A 22,960-nucleotide genomic window follows, 5' to 3' on the forward strand; every position below is an offset into this window, starting at 1 on the left:
AATTAAGTAAGGCTATGGACAAAAAAGGGAAAAAAAAACAGATGAATGGCAAAAAGCAAATTATAACTAGTATGGACGATTGTTTTTAGTAATATGTTTTTTTTTTTTTTGTATCTTGACTGGGATGTCCTAGGAATAGCGGTAAGTGTAACGGAAAAACATTCATCCCTTATATTGGACTTTGGGAACCATATTTAAATAGAATAGCTTTTGCAAGTTTGAACTGTCGGCTGCCAAAAGTTACAAACCAGAGTTATCATGAATTTCTGTTGGGGAAAATTCAACTATAACAACTGCAAAATCACAACACAAAGATGGAACAAGAGTGGAAATCTCAAAGACAGTAGGAGATTTTACAAGGCCAATCTAATTTACTGTAAGATCATTTGTTGAACACATGAATTCTATTACAAATCGACATGTTAAAGAAAAAATAAGATGATTTACAGTGATAAAAAAACGAGAAAACGTTATTTTACATAGAGCCTCTGTGTATACATACATGCATATACCAACATCATCCAACAAGGGAGCCAAAACTTTGAGAACTTTAATGATCCAAAGAATGATTCAAGAAATTCCAATGGTCTTACCAAGTAACCAGAGAACAAGCGACATTTCGATACCGAAGATTGTATGGAGAGTGCTTCTATCAAGTGTAAACCCAAACACCGTGATTCCTGATCTATTGTTCTCAAAGTAATTCACTACAAAACAAAAAATGTGAAGATGAATAAACATAACTAAAGATGTGAAGGTATGAGATTTAGTGTGGATGCAGAGGAATATATTTTACATACCTAGAGCTTGCCGTTTTTGGAATGATATGGTGCTATAAGCATAAGCAGGAATGAGATTGTTGTTATCGAAATCATCTTCTTCGTCTCCATAATCTTCACTATCTGATTCTCCATTATCATCATCTGTTGGATAGTATCCGTGTCCGCTTGCTCTATCAACTAACCTTGGAGTCTCTCCATCCACAGTCTCAAAGGATTCTATCGTCGCACATACATGCCACTTGGCTGCAAGACAAGTCACCGCCTGAGCCTTGTGTGTGATCTTTGATGCACTTCGTAGTAAAATGAGCAGTGCAGTGACCAGCGTCATTGAACATAGCTGAGATAATCACAAGAAAAAACAAAGACTAAGCAAAATATTTCATCAAGAACCAATAGTATGTAGAAACAGAACTTACTGCTAGTTCTCCAGCTCTGTAGATATTCAATTCAGCGTAGGCCTTAGTGGTAATAAGCAGAGAGTAAAACTGACTTCCAGTGACTAATATCAAGGACAACAATATAAAGGTTCGGTATCGGTGGCTGATGATTCTCAGATGACGTCTGATACGGAGATGTTCAGACAAGATAGAACCAACATCTGAATCCATCTGGAAAACCTGGGCAAAGTCTTGCAGCCTAAGAATCTGGAGATGGCAGATGAGACGGAAGAGGACACAAACCAGAAAGATCACGGTAGTACGGTACAACCACGAGCAGAGCTCCATCAAACAAGCAACTGTATCACTCAAGATAACATTACCAAGGAAAGGAATCTGAGAAGCTCCTGAAGCATACCACCATATCTTATAAGAGCTCATCGCTAAGAAACAAGGAGACACGAAGTAGGAGAGAATCTTAAGCGATCTCTGCATAACAAAAAGTTGTGATTTCAAATCATTGTTATGCTTGTGTAGCAAGTAAGAAGACGATTGTCAAGATTATAAGTACTTCATCGTTAACACCACCACCTAATATTTATGTAAACCCTAAGATTTTTCTTGCTTCTGGATTGAGATTCAATGGTGGGCTTTTAAGTTCTTAAGTTTCATATTGTTAATTTGATCTACTCATAATGCGACAAGATCTGGAATGATCCAAAATTTCGACAGAACACGACAGATTCAAATACTGTATTGTCGGAAAAAGCCAAAGTCATTTCAATCAAAGGCCCTCAAAATCCCCAAAATCTAAGGATTCCACCGAAAAATCGAGAACCCAAAATTCATATTGGAAACGACAAACGAAGCAAGAGTAAACCAAATTAAGAATGCGAAATTCGAAACGGAATTAGGAAAAGAAAAACAAAAACTCACATTGAGCTGATTGGTGTAGCCTAGACGAACGGTCTCGCTCTCATCCCAAAGCTTATCAAAGAATAGGAACCGTCGGAGACCATACTTGCTAACGAATCTGGAGAGACAAAGAAACGAAAGAGCAGCGAAACTGCTAAGAGAAAGCTGAACAACGGAATCGTACGGCCTAGAGTGATGGCTATCGCAGTCAGAGCAAGCGAGCATGAAGTGAGACGTGGCAGGAACAACGAGCGTGAAAACAACGAACATAGACCATGATAGAACCGCCGTCCAAGGACTCGACTGATCTACGCACATCCATCGGAGATATTTCCGGAAACTGTGGAGCTCGTCTTGTGCGTGAGATACGCTACGTGTGAACTTGTTTTCTCGGTTTATTAGACGTTCTCGTGTGCCTCCTCTTCCTTCGTTTCCTCCTGTTGTTGCTGCGGTTCCGATGTCGATGTCCGCCATGGACGATCGCTCGGGAAAATGAGAAATTACCGGAGAGGCTCTGGCTTTTTTTTTTTTTGTTGTCTAAATATAAATTGATGACGCGGTTGGAAGAAGGAGAAGACAGAATCAGGAATGGCTAAAATTGTCTTATGGTTATTTATAAAGGATCGATGTTTAGGTGGATTTGACAACCGTATTTAAATTGTAATTTAGTATCGTAAAACAAATTACTACAATATTTCGTATTAAGATGTACATGTTTTGTATCTTATTGGCTCTGTTTTATTCGAATATTTACATTTTCAATAATACTAGTGACTTGGGGTTTTTCTGCTCTATGATTCATGAGGGGATATTTGAACAAACAGTTTAGAATTTGGGGATTAAGTAGAGACGAAATTGTGCACTTCCATTGTAAGAAAGATTTTTTCTGATTCACGATAAAAACGAAAAAGGAAAGTAGATTTTGTGTTCATGCGACAACCATGATTTCACAATCACGGGGTCTATCTACTTGCTAATAAAGTATTATCATCATTAGATCATAGATTTTTATTTCTGTTTATATACCTTAGTACTGTAACATGTAAATTAGTGTATCTCGGATGAATTTTTTTTTTTAGTTTGAAATTCATGGAATTTATCTATTAAAAAGGTTTTACTAAGTATATTACAGATTAAATACACTAAATACTAATTATTCTTTTCTTTAAAAAAACAAAATTTGCATATTGATATATTTCCATATTTCGGCGGAAATAGGTTTACGTGGCAGTGACAAAATATTATACTGTAAACACTGAAAGAGGCAAAAATAAAAACAAATGAAAAGATGCTGGTGAAGTGAACACAGGCTGTAGAATGGGTCCCACGTTGACATGTGATGTGTAAAATTTAGGCCGTAGATTACGCATATCTCCGTACTTACGGCGCCACGTATGTTGCTAATATAATTATAAGTACCATTATTTTGATTTTGATGTCTTCTTATAAAAAAACAAAAACATAAGATATTATTTAGATCAGCTAAACTAGTAAAGGATTACTTAGAATTTTAAATACCCGGCGGCATGTCTTGAGTTTATTGGAAGGATGAGTATATAAAGTTTAAAGGTTTTGAAGATTAATCGAATTATCAAAATGAGGAATATCATATACTTTATAGTATAAAGTATATTAATTGTCAATTATTCGAATGAATCATGGGTTTGGTTTTATTACTTGTGATCTTATGAGTGGCTGTCTATGCATTCGTTTTTATATGCCCTCATGACTTTGAGAATATTTCATTATTCCAATTACTATACGATAAATGTTGTTACATCTCTTAATCAAATGTTGAGTCGTTTGATTATTTTTTTATTTTATTTTATTTTTTGTTTGTTTGTTTGTTGAAGAATCGAAACCGCAGACCAAAAATATTTTCTGTTGTTTGCTGTATTTAAATTTACACGCAACTATACTTTTGATTTAAACCTTCTTTCTTGTGATTTAATACTCCTTCTTTTAGTTTTTTGAAGATTTTCAATCTCTATGTTATACAAATACGTGAAAAATATGCATTTTACCCTTAGAAAGTTAGAAGTAGAAACGAACATCTCACAATGCTTGATTTTCTTTGCTAAAGAGTATAGACCACATAAGATAAAGAAAAAAAAATATCATTTAAAGAGCAACATTATGTTTAATCGTGTTAAAAGTTTCATAGTAAAATGGTATTCAGGATTCATCATAGTTGATAGTAGTAATTGGTTTGCAACATTTGATTGATTTTGCTTATTTCTAATGTATGTAGCCTTTGAATTTAGTAGTAGTACATAAAAAGTGATTCACGTCTTTACACGTTTAAGTATCAGCAACGTGTATTCACCCAGTTTGAAATTCAAGATTTTGATCATTCTTTATTAGCCCCCACATATATAAAGAGTTTCAAGAACTATAGAACCACAGCTTTCCTGATTTGGTCAAACCTGGAAATATATTCTTTCGTTATCTTTCTTTTTCTTAACTTTTTATTTAAATCCCATATGTAAAATGTAAATTAGATTGCTATAATTAACTTGATGGATCAGAAATTTTGAAAAGCTGTGATAAAATAATAGAGAATGTATAATGAGATAACAAATCAAAAACTTTAACGATTACATTTCAAATAATCTCTAAAAATAAACAATATAGTAAATTTTAGAATAAATTCACTCGGCGTACGTGTCTCCAAATCTCAAAACGTTTATAGACACACAAGATTCATAACTTATACTCTATAAAGAAAAACAAAATGCAAAGTGAGGGGTTTGGTTGAAGTGGTTGTCTTGTGAATATTGAATTGTTGTATTAAATTCGTAGAAAATTAGTAACCAGTACAAGCTTTTGTGGGCTGATAAAGATAAACACGTTGAGTTAGTAATACGCAAACCGGTAATCTACTTCTAATCAATTAATTTAAATGAGTTTTCCAGGCGTCTATTATAACTTCAAAGTCTCGTTTTCCGACAATTAATATATTGTGTGATTAAGATGAAAATAAGACAACTACGACGACAAGCTAGCCAAACTCTTTTGGAAGCGAATAAAACAAGACTAGCTATTTGTGAACTTATTATTTTCTTCTTAGACTGATGATTTTACAATTGTAACAATGCACTCCTATTTAGACCAGTGATTGGCTGATGGCCAGGTTATTTTGTATAATACTCTCTAACCTTTCTCCATTTGTCTAGTTAACCTTTAGCCATTTGCCTTGTTAATTGCTCATACACTTCTTTTTCTCCTTAGTTCAAGTGTAATGTCCAAGCCATTCATTATCCATTGTCTTGTTAATGAATCCATTTGTCTCAACAGTTTTTTATATTAATTTTCTCCTTAATTCTAGAATTATCTTCAATAACTAAAGATTAGACCAAGTTGTTCTCATTTAATAGCAATGTAGAATCATTTGGAGAGAAACTATCATTTCAAAGCCGAACAACCGAATTCTCGAAAGGTTGTAAAAGTAAAAAGTAACATTGTGGATTAATCTCAACTCCAGAATAATAGAAGATTATTAAGAGTACGAACCGAAACAGGAAAAGCGACTTGAGATCAGTTGTCTTAAATCGTTACAGTGAAAATAACAAGACATTGCTTTTGACTTCCACTTTAAGTTAAGAAGAAGCCTACCCCAAAACGGTAAAAAAATACTCGGTTTTTGCTTCAGACACAAAGATTCACTGTCTGAATCCGTGGCATAGAAGCAAAGTAGATACCAAAATTGGGAAAACTCTCTACCAGCAAATTCAAATCAAAAAGGTCAAACACACAACGAATTCTGCCACCTCAACCCACAGCTCTTAAAGATCAAAACAATCATCTCAGCCACCAAACTTTAACCTAAAGATTTGGCCTGTGCTCATTGAGCTTTATCGATCACAACAAAACCACTCACCGCCCATTGACCATGCCCTTAATCTCTATGTTCTTCACCATCCAAAATATTCATTGGGTACACAAAAGGGAAAGCCTTTCTTGTCTCCTCGCTGATGAATGAAAACTTGAGGCTTAACAATGACAATGAGTATTCTAACTTCCTCTTCGAATCACCCAATTAGATAGCAAAGGAGCTTCACCGTCTTTCTTCCTTTCATCTTTTTATTGCTTCCATCTCAGAGAACCACTAAGCTTTACTTGTTGAATAGAAGAAACCCTGAATTGATCAAGATCAAGCCAAGAGACAAAACACAAACAAATACTTGTGCCCTGTGTGGTTCTGTTACATACTATGTAAATGCAGCTTCCTACTTACATCAGGGGACACTCTATGAATAAGTAGAAATCTAAAGATAATGGATTTGAATCATTCAGAAATCATCACCAGCTTCAGAATGTTATATATATGTAACAAAGGGTTGTTGGATCTTTTATAAGAAGAAACAGATAAAAATGAAACCCAGATCTGGTTCTTACAGTAACAGATCTTAACACAATCTCTCTCTCTTTTTAATCGTCATCATCTTCGTTGATGATAAAATCATCACGCTCAATCTTTTTTTTTTGTTCTTCCTTTTTTTCTCTTTCAATATGATATCAAAGGAAAATGGAAAAACAAAAGAGCATAAAGTTATCATTTTGTAAAATTTGAGAATTTTTTTTGTGTGTAATCAACGGATTTTTTTTGTAAAGCAGCAAATCAGAGACGTAGATCGGTACAGTGGAGATCATCTATCCCGCCAGCGAATAAGTCAACGCCATCCAACGGCGGGAAATTAAGATCAAACTGAAACGGCGTTTTCCGGCGGGAAGACGAAGATGCGATATCATCTCCGTCGTCAATAACAGACGACGAAGAATCGCAGTCGCTATGACAATCCTCCGGAGCTACCGGTGGAGTTCTCGGATATCTCTTAATCGCATGTAACGGTTTCGCCACCGACGAAGACGCCGCCGCGGCTTCCATCGGTCTCGGTCCGCTACAAGATTTAACGGTGCTGCTCATGCTGCTACTCGCCGGCCGACTAATAATCTGCTGCTGCTGCTGCTCCTGGAAATTACCTCCGCCGTATAACCGATGGTCCATAAACGGATCGATCTGGTTCTGAATCACCGGAGGAGAACAGAGGTTTTGATTGTGGAGGTAGGTGAGAGGTTGGAGAGGAGAAGAAGGAGAACAATCGATCGGGAAATTGGTCTTGGCCTTTGGACCACGGAGGTTACGTGCGGCGGTATCGTAAGCGCGTGCAGCATCTACGGCGGAATCGAAAGTACCGAGCCAGACACGAGATTTTTTTAATGGATCACGGATCTCAGCTGCGAATCGACCCCAAGGTCTCTTCCTAACGCCTCTATACCTCGGCTCCTTCACAGATCCACCGGCGGTTACTGGAAGGGCGGGTCCAACGACGGAAGAGCCTCTCCCTTTCCTCATGGAGAAGAAAAAAGATGTAAAGCCAGAAGTAATGTGATGAAGAAGAGATCTGTGTGTGTTTGTGTGAAGAAGAGAAGAAAATGTTGAAGAGAGAAGAAAGATGAGGAAGAAGATGAAGGAACAAAGGGTAGAGATTGGAAATTATTATTATAATTCTCTTTTTTTTTTTCTAAATAATTTACTCAAAGAATTTTCATTTAATAAATTAATTAAAATAATAATTTATGGTTGGAATAGCTTTTTCTTTTCTTTTTTTTTTTGGTTGTTAATTTCGATTTTTTCTCTACCTTCACGCCCGACCCACAAGACCGACCAATTCGTTTCTTTAAAAATTTAATTATGGAGTAACATTTTTCCTAACTTGGATTCTTTTTTTCTTTTGCTTTAAACTTTTTATTCGATATATTGTGTGGAGAAAAAAAAACAAAAAATTAAAAAAGAGTTCACAAGAGATGTCTCGAAATGCGAAGAAAGTAAAAGAGGGTAAGCACTTGCACTCTCTGTCCTGACCCTGACCACAATCTATATAATAAAATCTTATGTCTTACTGTTTGTTTGTTATCAAATTGATGCACCTAGAGACCAAATAGTCCACTTGTAATGACCAAAAACACCCTCCAGATTTTATTTTATTTTATTTAATAATACACCCCTCTTCGAAATTATTATTAGTTTCTTCTCCTTCCTTTGGGACCCTACAAGAGACGAGACGCGCTTATCGGCATCGTCGTCGTCTCCCGTGTTAAAAGTAAATGCCGTGTTGAGGATACGCATTAATGTGGAGAAACAAACATTTTTGTTCTTATAAAAACTGAATTATGTCTCTCCATTAAACCCCAATCTCAGAACACAAAACGAAAACAAAAATAACTCTAAAGAAGAAACAACACATTTTTCGAATTTTTAAAACTTGCTTACCATAAAATTCTGGATTTTATTTATCCAGTCTAAAATCTACAGGCTGATCATAGTAGCCTGCTTAGGGATTTGATGAGTAGTTTAAGGTTTTTTCTTGTGGCTTCATCTCCTGTGAATCCCAGAATATCTGAGCTTATACTCTACAATCAAGAAAATCAAAAACCAAGTCTTTGTTAACATTGTTTCTTCCAACTTGTCAAAGCTGGTATTGATAGAATAAGAAGAAAAAAAAGTTTACCTCGACGTTCTTCAAAGTATAAACCAGAGTGTAGATTGACTTCTGTATGAGTTCTGTATTCTCAGGAGTCATAATTGACGAATTAACCTTTCTGCAATGTAACCAAAATGAAAATTATATTTTTGCTGTCTACTGCAAGAATATAGGTTCTCATAATCACAGTTATCACTCAGTTGATCATACGTATGTAAGTAAACGAGCTTTTGCATATATGTGGTCCAGGAACATACATTAAGTGACAGAAACAGTAGGCTAGCAGAAGATAAGTAGAGGCAACACAAGATAAATTATTGAAATTTTAAGACAATAGAGGAAAGATTGAAAAGCACTGATGAGCAAAGCAGTTAATTTAACATGGAACCCATAAGATAAGACACATTTATGCATAGATATGTATGTGTTTTAACTTTTTAACCATCATCTCTTGTTCAGAAACTTAATCCACAAATAGAGTGTTGAAGCCACATACGAGAAATTGAAGCTAGTGTGCTTATATCTATCGTAAGGTCTGCTTTCATCATGATGCAGAAAGAGTTTTGCATTTGCACTATGGAATTCAAAATATTCATAATGATATACAGTCGATATGCCAAGATTGTTCCACTAAGAGCTATTACCTCAAATCGTCAGAAGCTTGGGTAAGGCTTCGAGTAAGACACTCAACTTCCTTGAGCAAGCCGCTATCACGAAACTCAGAGAGCAAAGGTTGAGCATCTTCAGCCATGGCTTGAATCTGTGACATCACTACATCAAAACCCAACGCATAAGCAGGAGAATACATTTTTTTCCAATCTTGAAATTCACCTATCGATTCTTTTTGAATACTGTAAACAAGATCTAAACAAAGACCACCAAAATTACTCATATCACCTTTTTGAGCAATGGCCTTGCTTCCTCAATAACCGAAGCAGCTCTCTCAGCAAGCGAATACGTATTGGCAACACCAATGGCCTCAACTTCGCGTCCAATACGAGTGAAAATTCCAACTAATTCATCTAAACTAACTCCTTGCACTCCTTTTATTGTCTGCCTATCACAAACGATCAGACCTTCCTTACCACATTCAGGATGCAGAGGTCCTACTGAAGGTTCTGGTATCGGATTCCTAGGCATAATGTCGATCATAGTTTCCATTAGAAGACCAGACTGATTCACCTCAACCAATGAATTCCTCGGGATAATAATCTTATCATCTTCTATCTGCAAAACATAACACACGACCCTCATTTCAAAAACAAATGTACTATCAAAACCAGATTCAAAGTACCAGATCATACCTCAGCAACAGCTTCAATATTCTTCAAGGAAGGATTAACACGGATAATCGTACCAACAGTAACCCCACGGATCCTAACCGGTGTTCCCGTGCAAATACCAGAAGCATGACTAAGCTCAAACACAGTCTGATATTTCCTAAACTTCGACCGCATTTGAAAACCTCGCAACCAAGCCCAGCTAAGAGCAAGAAGAGTAGCTCCAGAGACAATAAACAAACCAACACCACCTTCCCAAATACTTCTCTTACCAAACCCAAAATCACTCAAAGGTTTTAAAGTCTGTCTCCATATATTCCTGGGCACATCCAAAACAACGGTGAGAGGATTCTTCCCCCCATCAGACGATGGTTGACCATGAGCAGCATCGGAATTGGATGCAGCTCTGACCACTAAATGCCTAGTTCTAGGTTTTGGTGGAAGATAAGGAACCCCATTGGGTGAAACTCGAGGACAAGCAATCATGGAGGATGATGGCATTAGTGATGATGGAACTTGAATTACTGGATTCCCAATCATCCTTCCAAATTCAATAAAAAAACTAAACTTTATGCAGCAAGTTCCAATTTTGTTTTCCGAGCTGTAGTTAGAAAGAAGATAGAGAACATGTGAATTGCGTGAAGCTTCTACTTTATCGATCGAATTATAAGTCGAGATTAGGGTTTTTGAGCGAAAGAGAGAATACCTGGGCTCGAAGCTTGTGACGAACTGGTGTCGTGAATCTGAGAATAGCTTCTCCAAAGGCTTTGTTGTTGGGATTTAGACGGTAAAGAGAAAAGACGGAAAATCCCATGTGATTATCATTAATCATAATTAATTAAGTAATTTATTAATCACCTAATTTCGAAAATGTAAAGGCTTAATCAGTTAATCTTAAGCCAATTTGGAAGGAAGCAAGGGCATTTCCGTGATAATCAGAAAAATATACAGCGAAAGTGAACTTTTCTCTGTTCACTGTAATGTTTCGTCCTTTGGAGAAGTGGTAGGCCAAACTGTGAAAAATAGCTCAAATCAATTTATTCATTAAGTTCAACAACTCTTCCTCATATCAGTCTTTTAACCAACAAACCAACAGATCCTTCTTTTAATTAACATCAAGATCACAGCTTTTGTGCTTAACACTCAAAAATCACTAAAGCTTCGGATTTTATTATTGCAGATTCCTTGAGCTCATGGTAGGCTTGAGAATCAGTCCATTAAAGGATTTAACTTAACGACCATGAACTATCCAATCACCAACCGACAAGCAGTAGCTTTAGAAGAGCCATTCTAATGAACAAACCGTTCTTTGCTTGTCTGAAGTAGGCAGCTCTTGGATCAGCATCAACATCTGCGGTGATCTACACAATAAGAAATACAAAGAGTGAGGATTGTGTCACGGTACATATATGAAAAATAGAGGTTTTCTTAACTTACTTCATCCAATCTCGGTAAAGGATGCATGATAATAGCTTTTTTCTGCATCACTCCTAACAGATCCTTGTCTACGATATACTTCCCACGAGCTGCTTCGTAAAGGTCCAGCCTTTCTCCAAACCTCTCTCTTTGGATTCGTGTTTGATAAACTACATCACACTTGGATGCTACTTCCATTAAATCTGAACTTTCTTCCCATTCAACCCCGCTTGATGTCAAATAGTCTTTTATATCATCCTACCATTAAAAGAACACACTGAAAATGGTAAGGAACATACACAATGATGTTCTCGAGTAAACCAAACCATCTTCTTCAGGTTCTCTCATGGAGGGTGGCAAGTTTAGTGCTACTAACCTTCATTTTCACAATTTCAGGGGAAACAAAGTAGATCTTCACGTCTTTGAACTTGGCAAGCAAGTATGCAAGAGACCGCACAGTCCTTCCGTTGGCAAGGTCTCCAACTAAGGCTACACTGATGCCATCTAATTTTCCAATTTCACTTTGGATGGTATAGACGTCCAATAGAGCCTTCACAACAGTAACAGAACCAGAAATAAGAAACAAGGATGTAAAGTAATGTTTGTTTAAGACAATTGAAAAAAACTAAAGGTTAAGAACACAACATACCTGAGTAGGATGCTCTCCAGGACCATCACCTGCATTAATGACAGGTATATTGGCAGTAGCTGCAGCTTTTCTTGCAGCACCGCTTTCAAAATGTCGCATCACAATTATATCTGAATAACCCTCCACTGTTCTTATTGTGTCTGAAAAATGCCCCAAAAATTTCCGTAAATAATCTAACACTCAACATGTTTCACAGCAATAATGAGATACTAGCTAAGATGGTACCTTCAAGTGTTTCCCCTTTCGCGGCAGACGAAAACTCTCTAGCGTTCTCAGTAGTTAAGACTTCACCTCCAAGGCGTTTCATAGCAGATTCAAATGAAAGCCTGGTACGGGTAGAAGGCTCATAAAAGAGGGTAGCCATTAAATAACCCTTGAGGATTTCACTTTGTGAAGAGCTCTTTTCTATCTTTTCCATTTCGCGTGCAACATCGAATATAGCGCTTAGCATCTCTCTATCAAACTGTTTCCCTTCAATCACATCACTAAGTTCAAATTTCTTCAACTCCCTCGTCCCAGCTTGCATAGCATGACACCTGACTGGACCAACATTTCGAGTCAGATTCAAAGTAGCATTTTTCTTGAGATCCCTAGAGGCAGGAAACGAAGTCAAACAAATCTTTGAACTTTCAAAAGGGCTGGGAAGATTGATAGGGAACTCAGAGCTGCAGGCTAATGCTTTAGGAAAAACTGAGGCGCCGCAAAGTGTGGCTGAAGTAAGTGATGATGCAATAGACATTCTTGCGCAGGATGCTAATTCGTTGAAGGGGAGATACTGAGTCACAACTTCCAGAATCTGCTAAAATAACAGACAACAATATATGATGCCGTTAGTTTAAGAATAATCGAAAGCAACTAAGTTTTCGAGACTATGAGAAAAAAACTGCAAATTTTATAAACTCTAAAGATGATTACAAGTATCCACACTCCATCAAGCTAGTGCCAACGATACTTGTTGCGGATTATATTGGTAACCTCTCTTACATATCCACTTGCTTTCATATAAGAATCTAAACATTACTTGAATCCTGAATTCAATTGTCTTAGATGGATAGAGGGAGAATCAAAACCTTGGGTACTCTATGGAAATGATCCTTAATCTCAATTATAATAAAATTATGAGAAAGTAGTTACCATAATCCGAAACTATAACAAATTTCAATTTCAATCAATCGTAAATCAAAAATCGAAAAAGAAAAAAATTCAGAATCTGATCCGCAGAATTTCAAAACCTACACAGACCTAAAAGAGCGATTGAATCAGTAAAGCAGTCAAATGGGGAAGAGTCTGGCTGGTCGATGTAACGCCGGTAGAGAATCCGACAGCAATGAGCACAAAAAGAAGGAATTAGACTCAATCCTGGTTAAATCGGAGACCGGCGGCGGGAACGGCCGGGGAGAAATCAAAGGCGGGCGGAGAAATGTAGGGTTTTACTAAGGAAAGGAAACTAGTAATGATGAATTCAAGACGTTTTGGAATATTAGGGGAGGGAAAAAACGAAACGCATTGGGATGATAATTAATAAATCATATTTAATGTCTTGTTTCTTTTTCGTTGGACGAGTAAAGTGAATTTGGGCTTCTAAAGCCCATAATATGTCTTCTTTTCCTCCCGCGAAGCCCAAACAGAAACAGAAAGCTCCGGCGGATAGTCAAAGAGAGAGAGGATCAACAACGGAGAAGAGAGGTTTCATGTCATGACAAGTTTCAGCTAAATCAAGTAAGTCCTGGTATTAACAACAAGCTTTTTGATTCTGCTTTTATGCTTTTTTATTTACATTCTAACAAACAAAAACAGAAGCGTCATGTGTCCAAACCAAAATTTACATCAAAACTCTTACCCTAACACATATCAAGAAAGTGAAGAAACCCTAAGCATATACAAACATGGCCATCTCTGAAAACAAAACTCAGTTAACTTCTGGTATGCTCTGTAGAACCGGTCTCCATAACCGTTGTTGATTGGCTTCTTCGTACCCGCGATTGTTCAGGATTGGACATGAGAAGGTTTGTTGCTGGAAGGTCAAGTCATGGACGTTGACTTTACTCAGTAAATCATGGAGTTGCTTCTTCGTGAGCCTGATCTTGATCTCATGAGATGGAACAGAGGATTTACTGTCACGTGTTACAATTACTGGTTTGCCATCTCTTGTGGTTTTAGAGCTATAATGATGATCTTCTTCATCTTCTGTGATGAATTCATCCCAGTCTTCACCAGCCCAATGCATTTCTGATTCATGCCTTAAACAATTCCCCATTTTTTGTTTCTATTTTTCTTTGGAGGTAACCCGTAAAAGAGCTTATATATATATAACGTAGGTAGAAGCTGGTGAGATATTATAATCATAAAAGGAGATAAAGATCAGGAGCAGTGAATATATTAAAAAAAAATTAGGATCAATGATAAGAACATATACAATATGCCACGTCAGATTTCAGAGTACTTTAGTCCTACGTGGACATGTGTTTGTTGAACTCACCGTCACCAGCTTTTGTCCTTTTCAATTTCCAACGTTCCACGTGTCCTTATTGGCTCGTCAGCTCGGCTTGGATATTTTTGCTGATTATAATATTTTTTATCTTTGTTTTCCGGTGGAAATAAAATGCCCATGAAATAAGAGAAAAAAAAAGAAGAAGAAGTATAATAATTGCCTAACGTGACGTCTAACGAAAACAGAACTCAGCACGAAAGATTCTAGTTCATATGTGGCTAAAGGAAAACATGTGAAATATGAATAATGAGAAGGAAGTCTCAAAGGTCCAATACTCTGATGCTATGTTTTGTTGTAGACAAATAAAACGTATAACGTTGAGGTACGTAAACGTATACCAAAAAAGAAGTCATTTATCTTGTGCGTGTAATAATACCTTTGATAATGAGATGTCCCATTTTTTCTTCTTCTTTTTCTTTTAAGAAATACACATTTATTAGCTAGACTATCTACCACTGAAAATTAATATATATTTACCAATTTTTAAAGTGTTATACAACAAATGTTTAACGTGTAAATCTACGAAATGGTCATTGACAACAAATTATGATCAATTTCAAGATATATCGATCATAACCTTAACAGTAAAAAAATATATTTTCTCAGCTTATGTAAGTAAATAAAACGTAAAGTAGAACAATTAGAAATGTATATAACCAAAAAAAAAAAGTGTGGATGGAGCCGAGCTAGGCAGAAGAAGCCGAGTGAAGTGAAGTAGTGTGAACACGGCATTGGGGAAGGGATCTTCAAAGTGTGAACGCAACCAAAGGGAACAGAATCTCTGAACCAAAGATGCCCTACCCAATTTTCAATTACTCGTTTAGGCCATCTCATGTTACACACACTCACGTCTCCCACCTTTCCATAATTTTCCATTGCCATCACCTTTTTTTTTTTTTTTTTTTTAAAGTTTTAAATATTTCTAAGGTTTTTGTTTTCCTGTTAAAAATAGTTACAAGGTTTTGGGTATTTGGAATTTAAGTAAATATTTTGAATTTGTTAGTTATTATACCATTAAAAATCACTATTCAAACTCATGTTCTACATTAATCACTTTTTTTTTATCTGTCCATTTGCCGTTGTTTGCATAGTTTGTTCTACTATCATCATCTGATCTTATTAACATCAATTACCCAATTTACTCTACAAATGCTTTATATGATATATTCAAATGCAATTCAACAACCAATATACCATTATTATTCATATAAGTCAAAAGCCTGAGGTTGGTGTTACATCGAATTATTCCACTACTAGTATATAGCATTTTTATTTAAGTAGTATCGATCACTTGACCCACATACCCCGAACTTTATTTTTATAAATGAAACTGATCTGTATAACATTGGTTGATCTATCGATCTCTCTCACCTATTGCTCTCATTATTTGTTAATTCGAACCGATTAGTAAATAAGTAAAAGTTATAGAATCTTGGTGTTCATACCACTGTAGAGACGAAAAATCTAATCATCTCATCATAATTAAGTTAAATATGCTTTATATACCTATCTCTTTATTCATTTTTTATAGTTGAATATTATACATTAACGAATCAATACAATGGGTCGATCAATAAAATGTGTCTATTATCAACTTTTTGTGTTACATGTTACACAAACATATATTAATTATTAATTATTTTCGGCTGCTATGTGATACAACACTCACCATTTTGTACAATTTTTTTTTTGTTTTTTTTTCTCTTTTTTTTTTCATTTTGTACAATTGTTCAATCATTATATTGAAACGAAATTAAACTGAGATTCTTTTGTTATTAATGAGCTCTATTGAGTTTGTGTTTAAGTACCACCCGAAGACTTTTTGTTAAATTGCGTAGGTTAAGACTTTAGACCGTCAAGAAGTTTTGCCTAATAAAAATGACAGTCAAAGAATAAAAAAGACCACTTCCTGGTTCCTGCTACTCGATATGCGTAGCGTAAATATAATAATTTAAAGTAATCAACAACATTTGTTTTTGTTTTTTGACATTTAATCAACAAGTTTTTGAAGTTCCACGCATAAACACAGACGCATAACTATAAGAAACATTAAAGGAAAAAAAAAGCAGAGCTAAGAAGATGCAAAAAAAAAAGATCTAAAGAAGATGCCATTGAGACACCTATATATAGTGATTATTTCAAAGACAAAGAGTTAACGCAATCAAGATCAGGTGTTTAAAACACAAATGATACAAAATTATATACTCGTATATTGGAAACCATGATCTTTGAGCTTTCCATCCAATTTTCTTCTGTAATTAAACAAACCAGAAAGACATTAAATAAAAAAAAATAAACATGCATAGCATATAGTACACATTTAGATAGTAAGATCGTATTGTATACATCTTTTTTTTTATTCACTGAGAAGTGAGATCATTATCACAATAACAAGAAACAAACTAACGAATCAAATAAAATATGATGTAACAGTTTCTATGTAATAAAATATAAAATGAGAAAAAAGACAAAGAATGCAGAATCCATGTGAAGGGAATGGGAGTGGAAGAAGCCCATCTATATTAAAACTTACTAAAAGTACTAATGATCGACTACAATCTCATAATTAAGGTTTTGACCACCTCTAATCTAGCCCTTAAATAATTTATCCTTGTATGTATATGGGCTTTATTTGTATATTTGTTGTTGGGCTTCGATGATACTTAAAGAATCTGAAGCACCCAAAAAGAAAAAAAGAGATTTGGTGAAACTAATCAAATTAGTCAGAGACACCCCAGTACCTCCTTCATCATCACTCTCTCTCTTTCGTTACAGTTCCCTAATCAAGCAAGTTGCATATCACGAGCTCTCTCAACTCTCAATCCAATCCATCTCTCTCTCACGCATTTTCGTTTGTTTCTTCGTTTTCCTCTTTTCAGATTCTTCTCTTCGATTCTTCACATTGATAAAACTTGTCTATGGTGGTTGTTACGTCGATTGAGTAGATGAAGTTCACCGGAAAATCAAATTTGACGGCTACATTACCCGCAACTGTCCCAAATATCAGGGATATTCATAGAAGGAGAGCGCGAAAACCGAGCTTCACTCGTCAACGAAGATCTGGCGTGTCTGTCAGGAGGCTAAGCAGGCCGGAGACTCCTCAATTGAAATCGAAGGTGGAGGATCAAAACATTGAGCGATGCGGCGGGGTTGAAGATGGTGATAACGAGGATGATGATTGTAATAAGATGCGTTGTCAGGAACGGAGTAGGAGTGTACGGCCTGATACTGTTAGGAAACTTGCTGCCGGAGTGTGGCGATTGCGAGTCCCGGATGCGGTTTCTAGCGGCGGAGATAAGAGGAGCAAGGATCGGTTACGGTTTCAGGTACAGCTTTGCTTTTGAAAAAATGAGACATTTATAGGATCCGCATTGTGATGAAGTGAATTGTATGAAAGCAATCAAAAGATTATAGGATTGCTGATTTTGCCTTAGCTTTGAATCTAAAGTATGAGAGCACTGGATTGATTTTAGCTGGTTGTTTTAATAGTAATGTCAAAGTAATCTGAAATAGAAATGACTGTTGATTCCAGGATCTTCACACTAGTTCATAACTGTTTGCTCATGTCTCTGGAATCTGTACACTCTGTTTCTTGTGTGATGGATCTGAATTAGTTGGCTTTAGCTACTATCTCAGAGGAGTTCATATGTCAAATAAATTTCTCTTTATTTTCTTTGGTGTTTTTCTCCAGGAAACTGCTGGTCCTGCTGGAAACTTGGGTCCTCTGTTTTATTATCACCACCATGATGACAAACATTCTGGCTTTCAAAGCAACAATTCAAGAAACAAGCATAGTAGATTCTTGTGTAAGGTTTGTTGATAATCTCAAACTTCTAGGTGAAGATTATATTATGTCAATTCAATTAGATGTGGATATGCTTCAAAAAGTCTTATACATGTTACTTGAGGTGCTTTATTAAGAACCATAACTAAATGTTGTGGTTGAGATGAAGGTTCTATGAGTTTAGAGTTGTTACTTGAGCTAGTAAATCTGACCTCGGTCGGTTTAACCGTCTGGTCGGAGTATGAAAATACTGCCTTAGCTTCACTATAGTTGTTAACTTGAACACTTTAAGACATTGACACGCTGCACATTTCTTGGTTGGCTATTCCTTTGTCTGAGTCCTCTTAAGGTTCTTTATTTATGTGACAGTTTCCGTTAATCATTACTTTTTTCTTTTTCTTTTGCTGTTAGCATGAGCCTTCAGTTCCATTTCCCCACTGCGCGATGGAGGGAGCAACAAAATGGGATCCCATCTGCTTGGATACAAGGGATGATGTACACCAAATCTATACCAACGTGAAGTGGAATAATCAACAAGTGAATGATGTTTCATTAGCTTCTTCTATTGAATTGAAACTTCAGGAAGCTCGTGCTTGCATTAAGGATCTTGAGAGTGAGAAGCGATCTCAGAAAAAGAAGCTTGAGCAGTTCCTGAAGAAAGTTAGCGAGGAGAGGGCAGCTTGGCGGAGCAGAGAGCATGAGAAGGTCCGAGCAATTATTGATGACATGAAAGCTGACATGAACCAGGAAAAGAAGACTCGTCAGAGATTAGAAATCGTCAATTCAAAATTAGTCAATGAGCTTGCAGATTCAAAGTTAGCAGTAAAGCGTTACATGCATGATTACCAACAGGAAAGGAAGGCAAGAGAATTGATCGAAGAAGTTTGTGATGAACTGGCAAAGGAAATAGAAGAAGATAAAGCTGAGATTGAAGCATTGAAGAGCGAATCCATGAATCTCAGAGAGGAAGTAGACGATGAAAGAAGAATGCTGCAGATGGCTGAGGTTTGGCGTGAGGAACGTGTCCAGATGAAGCTTATTGATGCCAAAGTAACACTCGAGGAAAAGTATTCACAAATGAACAAACTCGTAGGAGATATGGAAGCCTTCCTCAGTTCAAGAAATACTACAGGTGTGAAAGAGGTGAGAGTTGCGGAATTGTTAAGAGAAACTGCTGCATCAGTTGATAATATCCAAGAAATCAAGGAATTTACGTATGAACCCGCAAAGCCGGACGATATCCTCATGTTGTTTGAACAAATGAACATGGGTGAAAACCAGGATAGAGAAAGCGAGCAATATGTTGCCTACAGTCCGGTCAGCCACGCTTCAAAAGCTCACACGGTAAGTCCAGATGTCAATTTGATTAACAAAGGGAGACACTCGAATGCTTTCACTGATCAGAATGGTGAATTTGAAGAAGATGACAGTGGCTGGGAAACTGTGAGCCATTCTGAAGAACACGGATCCAGTTACTCTCCAGATGAGAGCATCCCTAATATTAGCAACACTCATCACCGTAACAGCAATGTATCGATGAATGGAACAGAGTATGAAAAGACTCTATTGAGAGAAATAAAAGAAGTGTGCTCGGTTCCAAGACGACAATCCAAAAAGTTACCGTCAATGGCAAAGCTCTGGAGTTCATTAGAAGGTATGAATGGAAGGGTTTCAAACGCGAGAAAATCAACCGTGGAGATGGTTTCACCAGAAACAGGCTCAAACAAAGGCGGATTCAACACATTGGACCTGGTTGGTCAATGGAGCTCATCACCAGACTCGGCTAATGCTAATTTAAATCGAGGAGGGAGGAAAGGGTGCATAGAGTGGCCAAGAGGGGCACATAAGAACAGCTTGAAGACAAAGCTCATAGAAGCACAAATCGAGAGCCAAAAGGTTCAGCTGAAGCATGTCCTTGAGCATAAGATCTAGGCCACAACATATTCCAAAACTACCAGTCCTAGGCCATTCTACTAATCTTTGTGGCTGAGCAGCAGAACTGGATTTTTGATCCCGTTCTCCTGCTATTGCCATTGTCGCATGATCTAGCGCTGGTCAAACCAATCAACGTGGTATATTTTCGTTAGCTAAAAGCAAAATGATCTTTGTGATTGATTACTGTCATAGCTTGGCTGGGCTAGCTTCAGCCACGTCCCAGCAACCCCTTGGAACAGAGGCACAATGGTGTTTTTCTTTACTGAATTTTGTTCCTCTTCAGTCCAACTTGTGATGCTAGGTCATTAATATCTTCTTTTATTACATTGTGTATATACTTCGAAACTGTAGGATGCATTCTTCTATATGTAAGTTAAAGATATGATAAACAGAAGAATTTAAATGATATATCCATTTATTTTAGACCAAGTGGGAGAAAGAAATAAGGTTTTCCATTCGAAAGAACGAACACTTGAAACACAAAGCATAAGAAACATGATATTAAGTTAAAGCACAAAAGATAAGACTATATAACACATATATTATAGATGCCACGGTTTAAGCTTCTAAACAAGTCTATTTGGGAAGGTAATTTGTAGAAGAAATTTCCTCCATAGCGACTTGAACAACCAACATATCATTCACAAGAAAACCCTTTGATGAATTTCTCAGATCAGAAAGAGGCATGAAGTCAGCGTATCCCCACCCGATTGTTTGGGGACTGAACCAGTTATCAACTGCCAGAAAAGAAAAGAAAAAACACATATTAGTCATCGTAGTGATTGAAGATGTTATGAATTTCACATTAAATAACAGTCATAATCACATATCTAGTATCCACTTACGTGGCCTTTCCAAAACGAGATTGGATTGGGATCCGAATTGGTTAGGAACACGAAGCTTGGCTCGTACGTAAACCTTGTCATAAGGTTTTGCTTTTAGTAGCTCTTGTGGCCCAAGGTTAAGATAAAGCGACAAATTTTTGCCTTCAAAAGCGCCAAAACCATTTTTAAAGATTCGTAAATTCCTGATTCAGCATTTGAAAAACTTGTTAAACACTTAATAGTAGTATACTACTACGTACCCACCACACTTGCACTACAACTAATTATATTGAGAAACTCACCAGCTTTTTCCTCCGATGATGAACTCCTCTGATAGGTAATCAGTAGGCAGTGTCGAGTATCCTTGAATATACCAGGTGAATCTCGGGCTCGGAAAACTCTTGGTGACAGAGAAAACTTCCGATTTTTCGTAGAATGGTGGAATGATAACGTCAACGCCAAACTCACAATGGTCAACGTCATAAAGGTATCCATTTTTTAGGTTGTTAAACGTAATCAGAGGAAGAACCTTAGAAAATCCCCACATTCTTTTGATTGCACTGAATCGCCATACATCAGTATCTGGTAACACCGCATAGACATAATAATAGACAGATAGATGTTACTATAAATATAGAAACAATGACATATTTATTTGAGTATTACCGCATAAAGTTACTTATATATTAACCTTGGATCGTAAAGTACTTCGTCTCTTTCTTGTTGAATACGTAAAATCTGAGATCTACATGAACCTCTTCACTTTGAGAGGTGAGAGTTGAGTTGTCTAAGACGACGTATAGCGAAATGTGCCCTGTACCGTTATCGTTCTTGTTTCCCTTCGGATACACAACAAGCGTCCTGTTTCAATTTGTTCAACACGATTCAGCAAACAACTATAGTACATAATGAAGTGGCTTGAACAAAGATAGGCCAAGGTCCTCCATTAGGAATATAGGGATTGATCAACGTTTTGTAGTCCAGTCACAAACAATAGTTTTTATCATGGAGCTAGATAGATTTTGGGACAAAGGTTCCTAATCTTTTAGCTAATAAAATAGAAGAAAAAACAAAGATGGTACGTAACGTACCAGTTGTATCTACCGACCCTAAAAGGACGAGATTCGTATCTCTCAGTGTAAACAGACTTCATGAGTGTGTTGAAAGACTCCATCTTGAGAGAGTAAGACGATGGAGGACGTTCTCTCAGACCCTTCACCGTGCTCGATAGAGAAACCTTACTATCACGTGATGATATCTGAGTGGGGAAAATTTTCTGAGATCCATTTTCCTGGTTTGGAACTGGTCCTGCAAAAGAAGAGGTGATGAAGAGACAAGACAAGAGAGAAATTACAATGCATAAGGTGTTTATGTAGTGATAGCTCATCATTTCAAAGATCTATGAATGAAGTTTAGAGAGTCACTGTGAGACTTGTTAACGATAATGGCATGTGTGTGTGTATATATATAGAAGGGGAGATTGGTTAACTAGATGCTTACTGGGGCTAAAAATAGTGAGATTTTGGCATGATAATGTTTTTCTTCTGCCTAGTGTACCAGTTGGTTCATTAATATTTGAAATACCAATCTCGTTTGATAATGCGTTTACTTTTACCATTGACTTAGGTTATATATTATATTTCCTCCATATTTGGATTGGATCAGTCTTTTCGAATCGGGGATCTTTTTTTAAATAATTGCAAATTCATAGAAATACACCATTCGTTCACAATTGTAGTAGTATTGAACTCGAATCTGATAACTAAAACAATGCCTCTCTAACTAGCTAGCTACTATCTAATTTAATTAATGCCCATAAACTCGCAAAATCAATTATCTATGTAAACGTTGAATTGTTTTAACATTATAGAGTGTAGACTAAACTTCAAAGCGAAACTTTTTTCTTTGTCTCCTTGTTCAACGAAACGAAACCTTATAAATAGCATACGTACTTTTGAAATCGGAGAACTAAAAACTAAAGTGATGCAAAATGAAAGGACATAATATTTGTCTATAACCTAA

The 22,960-nt window shown here is 36.5% G+C and overlaps 7 protein-coding genes across 10 annotated transcripts; 1 reads left to right on the forward strand and 6 right to left on the reverse strand.

Annotated features, from left to right (window-relative positions):
* Positions 1-230: 230 nt before the first annotated feature.
* On the reverse strand, positions 231-2,917 carry AT3G20300 (extracellular ligand-gated ion channel protein (DUF3537)). Its single transcript, NM_112921.4, has 4 exons — positions 2,096-2,917; positions 1,199-1,648; positions 801-1,119; positions 231-707 (listed from the first exon to the last, which is right to left on the reverse strand). The coding sequence occupies exons 1-4, from the start codon at positions 2,546-2,548 to the stop codon at positions 571-573; spliced, it is 1,359 nt and encodes a 452-aa protein (NP_566658.1). The 5' UTR covers positions 2,549-2,917; the 3' UTR covers positions 231-570.
* A 2,548-nt stretch (positions 2,918-5,465) lies between these two features.
* ERF7 (ethylene response factor 7) lies at positions 5,466-7,633 on the reverse strand. Its single transcript, NM_112922.3, has one exon. The coding sequence runs from the start codon at positions 7,428-7,430 to the stop codon at positions 6,696-6,698; it is 735 nt and encodes a 244-aa protein (NP_188666.1). The 5' UTR covers positions 7,431-7,633; the 3' UTR covers positions 5,466-6,695.
* A 550-nt stretch (positions 7,634-8,183) lies between these two features.
* ABCI15 (trigalactosyldiacylglycerol2) lies at positions 8,184-10,666 on the reverse strand. 3 transcript variants are annotated; one of them, NM_112923.4, is made up of 6 exons: positions 10,546-10,666; positions 9,864-10,440; positions 9,457-9,786; positions 9,204-9,319; positions 8,587-8,677; positions 8,184-8,488 (listed from the first exon to the last, which is right to left on the reverse strand). In NM_112923.4, exons 2-6 carry the CDS (start codon positions 10,377-10,379, stop codon positions 8,396-8,398), a joined length of 1,146 nt encoding a protein of 381 aa, NP_566659.1. In that variant the 5' UTR covers positions 10,380-10,440; positions 10,546-10,666; the 3' UTR covers positions 8,184-8,395. The 3 variants fall into 3 exon arrangements, with proteins under 3 accessions (NP_566659.1, NP_001319601.1, NP_974345.1); NM_001338475.1 differs by having other exon boundaries at positions 9,204-9,330; NM_202616.1 differs by having other exon boundaries at positions 8,212-8,488; positions 9,204-9,330; positions 9,864-10,571.
* Positions 10,667-10,727: 61 nt separating this feature from the next.
* Positions 10,728-13,409, reverse strand: PYRB (PYRIMIDINE B). Of its 2 annotated transcripts, none has more exons than NM_112924.4 (6): positions 13,147-13,409; positions 12,130-12,700; positions 11,905-12,044; positions 11,632-11,805; positions 11,277-11,513; positions 10,728-11,200 (listed from the first exon to the last, which is right to left on the reverse strand). In NM_112924.4, the coding sequence occupies exons 2-6, from the start codon at positions 12,641-12,643 to the stop codon at positions 11,093-11,095; spliced, it is 1,173 nt and encodes a 390-aa protein (NP_188668.1). In that variant the 5' UTR covers positions 12,644-12,700; positions 13,147-13,409; the 3' UTR covers positions 10,728-11,092. The 2 variants fall into 2 exon arrangements, with proteins under 2 accessions (NP_188668.1, NP_001326915.1); NM_001338476.1 differs by having other exon boundaries at positions 10,833-11,200; positions 12,130-12,703; positions 12,820-13,409.
* Positions 13,410-13,503: 94 nt separating this feature from the next.
* Positions 13,504-14,265, reverse strand: AT3G20340 (protein expression protein). Its single transcript, NM_112925.3, has one exon. It carries the CDS (start codon positions 14,159-14,161, stop codon positions 13,814-13,816), a length of 348 nt encoding a protein of 115 aa, NP_188669.1. The 5' UTR covers positions 14,162-14,265; the 3' UTR covers positions 13,504-13,813.
* A 2,783-nt stretch (positions 14,266-17,048) lies between these two features.
* Positions 17,049-20,537, forward strand: AT3G20350 (actin cytoskeleton-regulatory complex pan-like protein). Its single transcript, NM_112926.5, has 3 exons — positions 17,049-17,721; positions 18,087-18,206; positions 18,591-20,537. The coding sequence occupies exons 1-3, from the start codon at positions 17,341-17,343 to the stop codon at positions 20,109-20,111; spliced, it is 2,022 nt and encodes a 673-aa protein (NP_188670.1). The 5' UTR covers positions 17,049-17,340; the 3' UTR covers positions 20,112-20,537.
* On the reverse strand, positions 20,510-22,376 carry AT3G20360 (TRAF-like family protein). Its single transcript, NM_112927.4, has 5 exons — positions 22,030-22,376; positions 21,630-21,799; positions 21,241-21,520; positions 20,960-21,141; positions 20,510-20,851 (listed from the first exon to the last, which is right to left on the reverse strand). The coding sequence occupies exons 1-5, from the start codon at positions 22,326-22,328 to the stop codon at positions 20,691-20,693; spliced, it is 1,092 nt and encodes a 363-aa protein (NP_188671.1). The 5' UTR covers positions 22,329-22,376; the 3' UTR covers positions 20,510-20,690.
* Positions 22,377-22,960: the final 584 nt, after the last annotated feature.

The sequence above is a fragment of the Arabidopsis thaliana genome, chromosome 3 (genome assembly GCF_000001735.4).
Source record: "Arabidopsis thaliana chromosome 3, partial sequence".
NCBI classification, from domain to species: Eukaryota; Viridiplantae; Streptophyta; class Magnoliopsida; order Brassicales; family Brassicaceae; genus Arabidopsis; species Arabidopsis thaliana.

Excerpts from the sequence above, each read along its gene's own strand:
- ABCI15 (NM_112923.4), bottom strand. The coding sequence starts at position 10,379 with ATGATTGGGAATCCAGTAATTCAAGTTCCATCATCACTAATGCCATCA. Across the intron at positions 9,787-9,863 it reads ATATTGAAGCTGTTGCTGAG|ATAGAAGATGATAAGATTAT; the intron begins GTATGATCTGGT and ends TATGTTTTGCAG. Across the intron at positions 9,320-9,456 it reads CAAGGCCATTGCTCAAAAAG|ATTCAAGCCATGGCTGAAGA; the intron begins GTGATATGAGTA and ends GTGATGTCACAG.
- AT3G20350 (NM_112926.5), top strand. The coding sequence starts at position 17,341 with ATGAAGTTCACCGGAAAATCAAATTTGACGGCTACATTACCCGCAACT. Across the intron at positions 17,722-18,086 it reads AGGATCGGTTACGGTTTCAG|GAAACTGCTGGTCCTGCTGG; the intron begins GTACAGCTTTGC and ends GTTTTTCTCCAG. Across the intron at positions 18,207-18,590 it reads ATAGTAGATTCTTGTGTAAG|CATGAGCCTTCAGTTCCATT; the intron begins GTTTGTTGATAA and ends TTTTGCTGTTAG.
- AT3G20340 (NM_112925.3), bottom strand. The coding sequence starts at position 14,161 with ATGGGGAATTGTTTAAGGCATGAATCAGAAATGCATTGGGCTGGTGAA.
- AT3G20360 (NM_112927.4), bottom strand. The coding sequence starts at position 22,328 with ATGATGAGCTATCACTACATAAACACCTTATGCATTGTAATTTCTCTC. Across the intron at positions 21,521-21,629 it reads GAAGTACTTTACGATCCAAG|ATACTGATGTATGGCGATTC; the intron begins GTTAATATATAA and ends CGGTGTTACCAG. Across the intron at positions 20,852-20,959 it reads TCTCGTTTTGGAAAGGCCAC|TTGATAACTGGTTCAGTCCC; the intron begins GTAAGTGGATAC and ends CTTTTCTGGCAG.
- ERF7 (NM_112922.3), bottom strand. The coding sequence starts at position 7,430 with ATGAGGAAAGGGAGAGGCTCTTCCGTCGTTGGACCCGCCCTTCCAGTA.
- AT3G20300 (NM_112921.4), bottom strand. The coding sequence starts at position 2,548 with ATGGCGGACATCGACATCGGAACCGCAGCAACAACAGGAGGAAACGAA. Across the intron at positions 1,649-2,095 it reads GCTACACCAATCAGCTCAAT|AGATCGCTTAAGATTCTCTC; the intron begins GTGAGTTTTTGT and ends TTTGTTATGCAG. Across the intron at positions 1,120-1,198 it reads ACAGAGCTGGAGAACTAGCA|CTATGTTCAATGACGCTGGT; the intron begins GTAAGTTCTGTT and ends TGATTATCTCAG.
- PYRB (NM_112924.4), bottom strand. The coding sequence starts at position 12,643 with ATGTCTATTGCATCATCACTTACTTCAGCCACACTTTGCGGCGCCTCA. Across the intron at positions 12,045-12,129 it reads GAAAGGGGAAACACTTGAAG|ACACAATAAGAACAGTGGAG; the intron begins GTACCATCTTAG and ends GGCATTTTTCAG. Across the intron at positions 11,514-11,631 it reads CTGAAATTGTGAAAATGAAG|GATGATATAAAAGACTATTT; the intron begins GTTAGTAGCACT and ends TTTTAATGGTAG.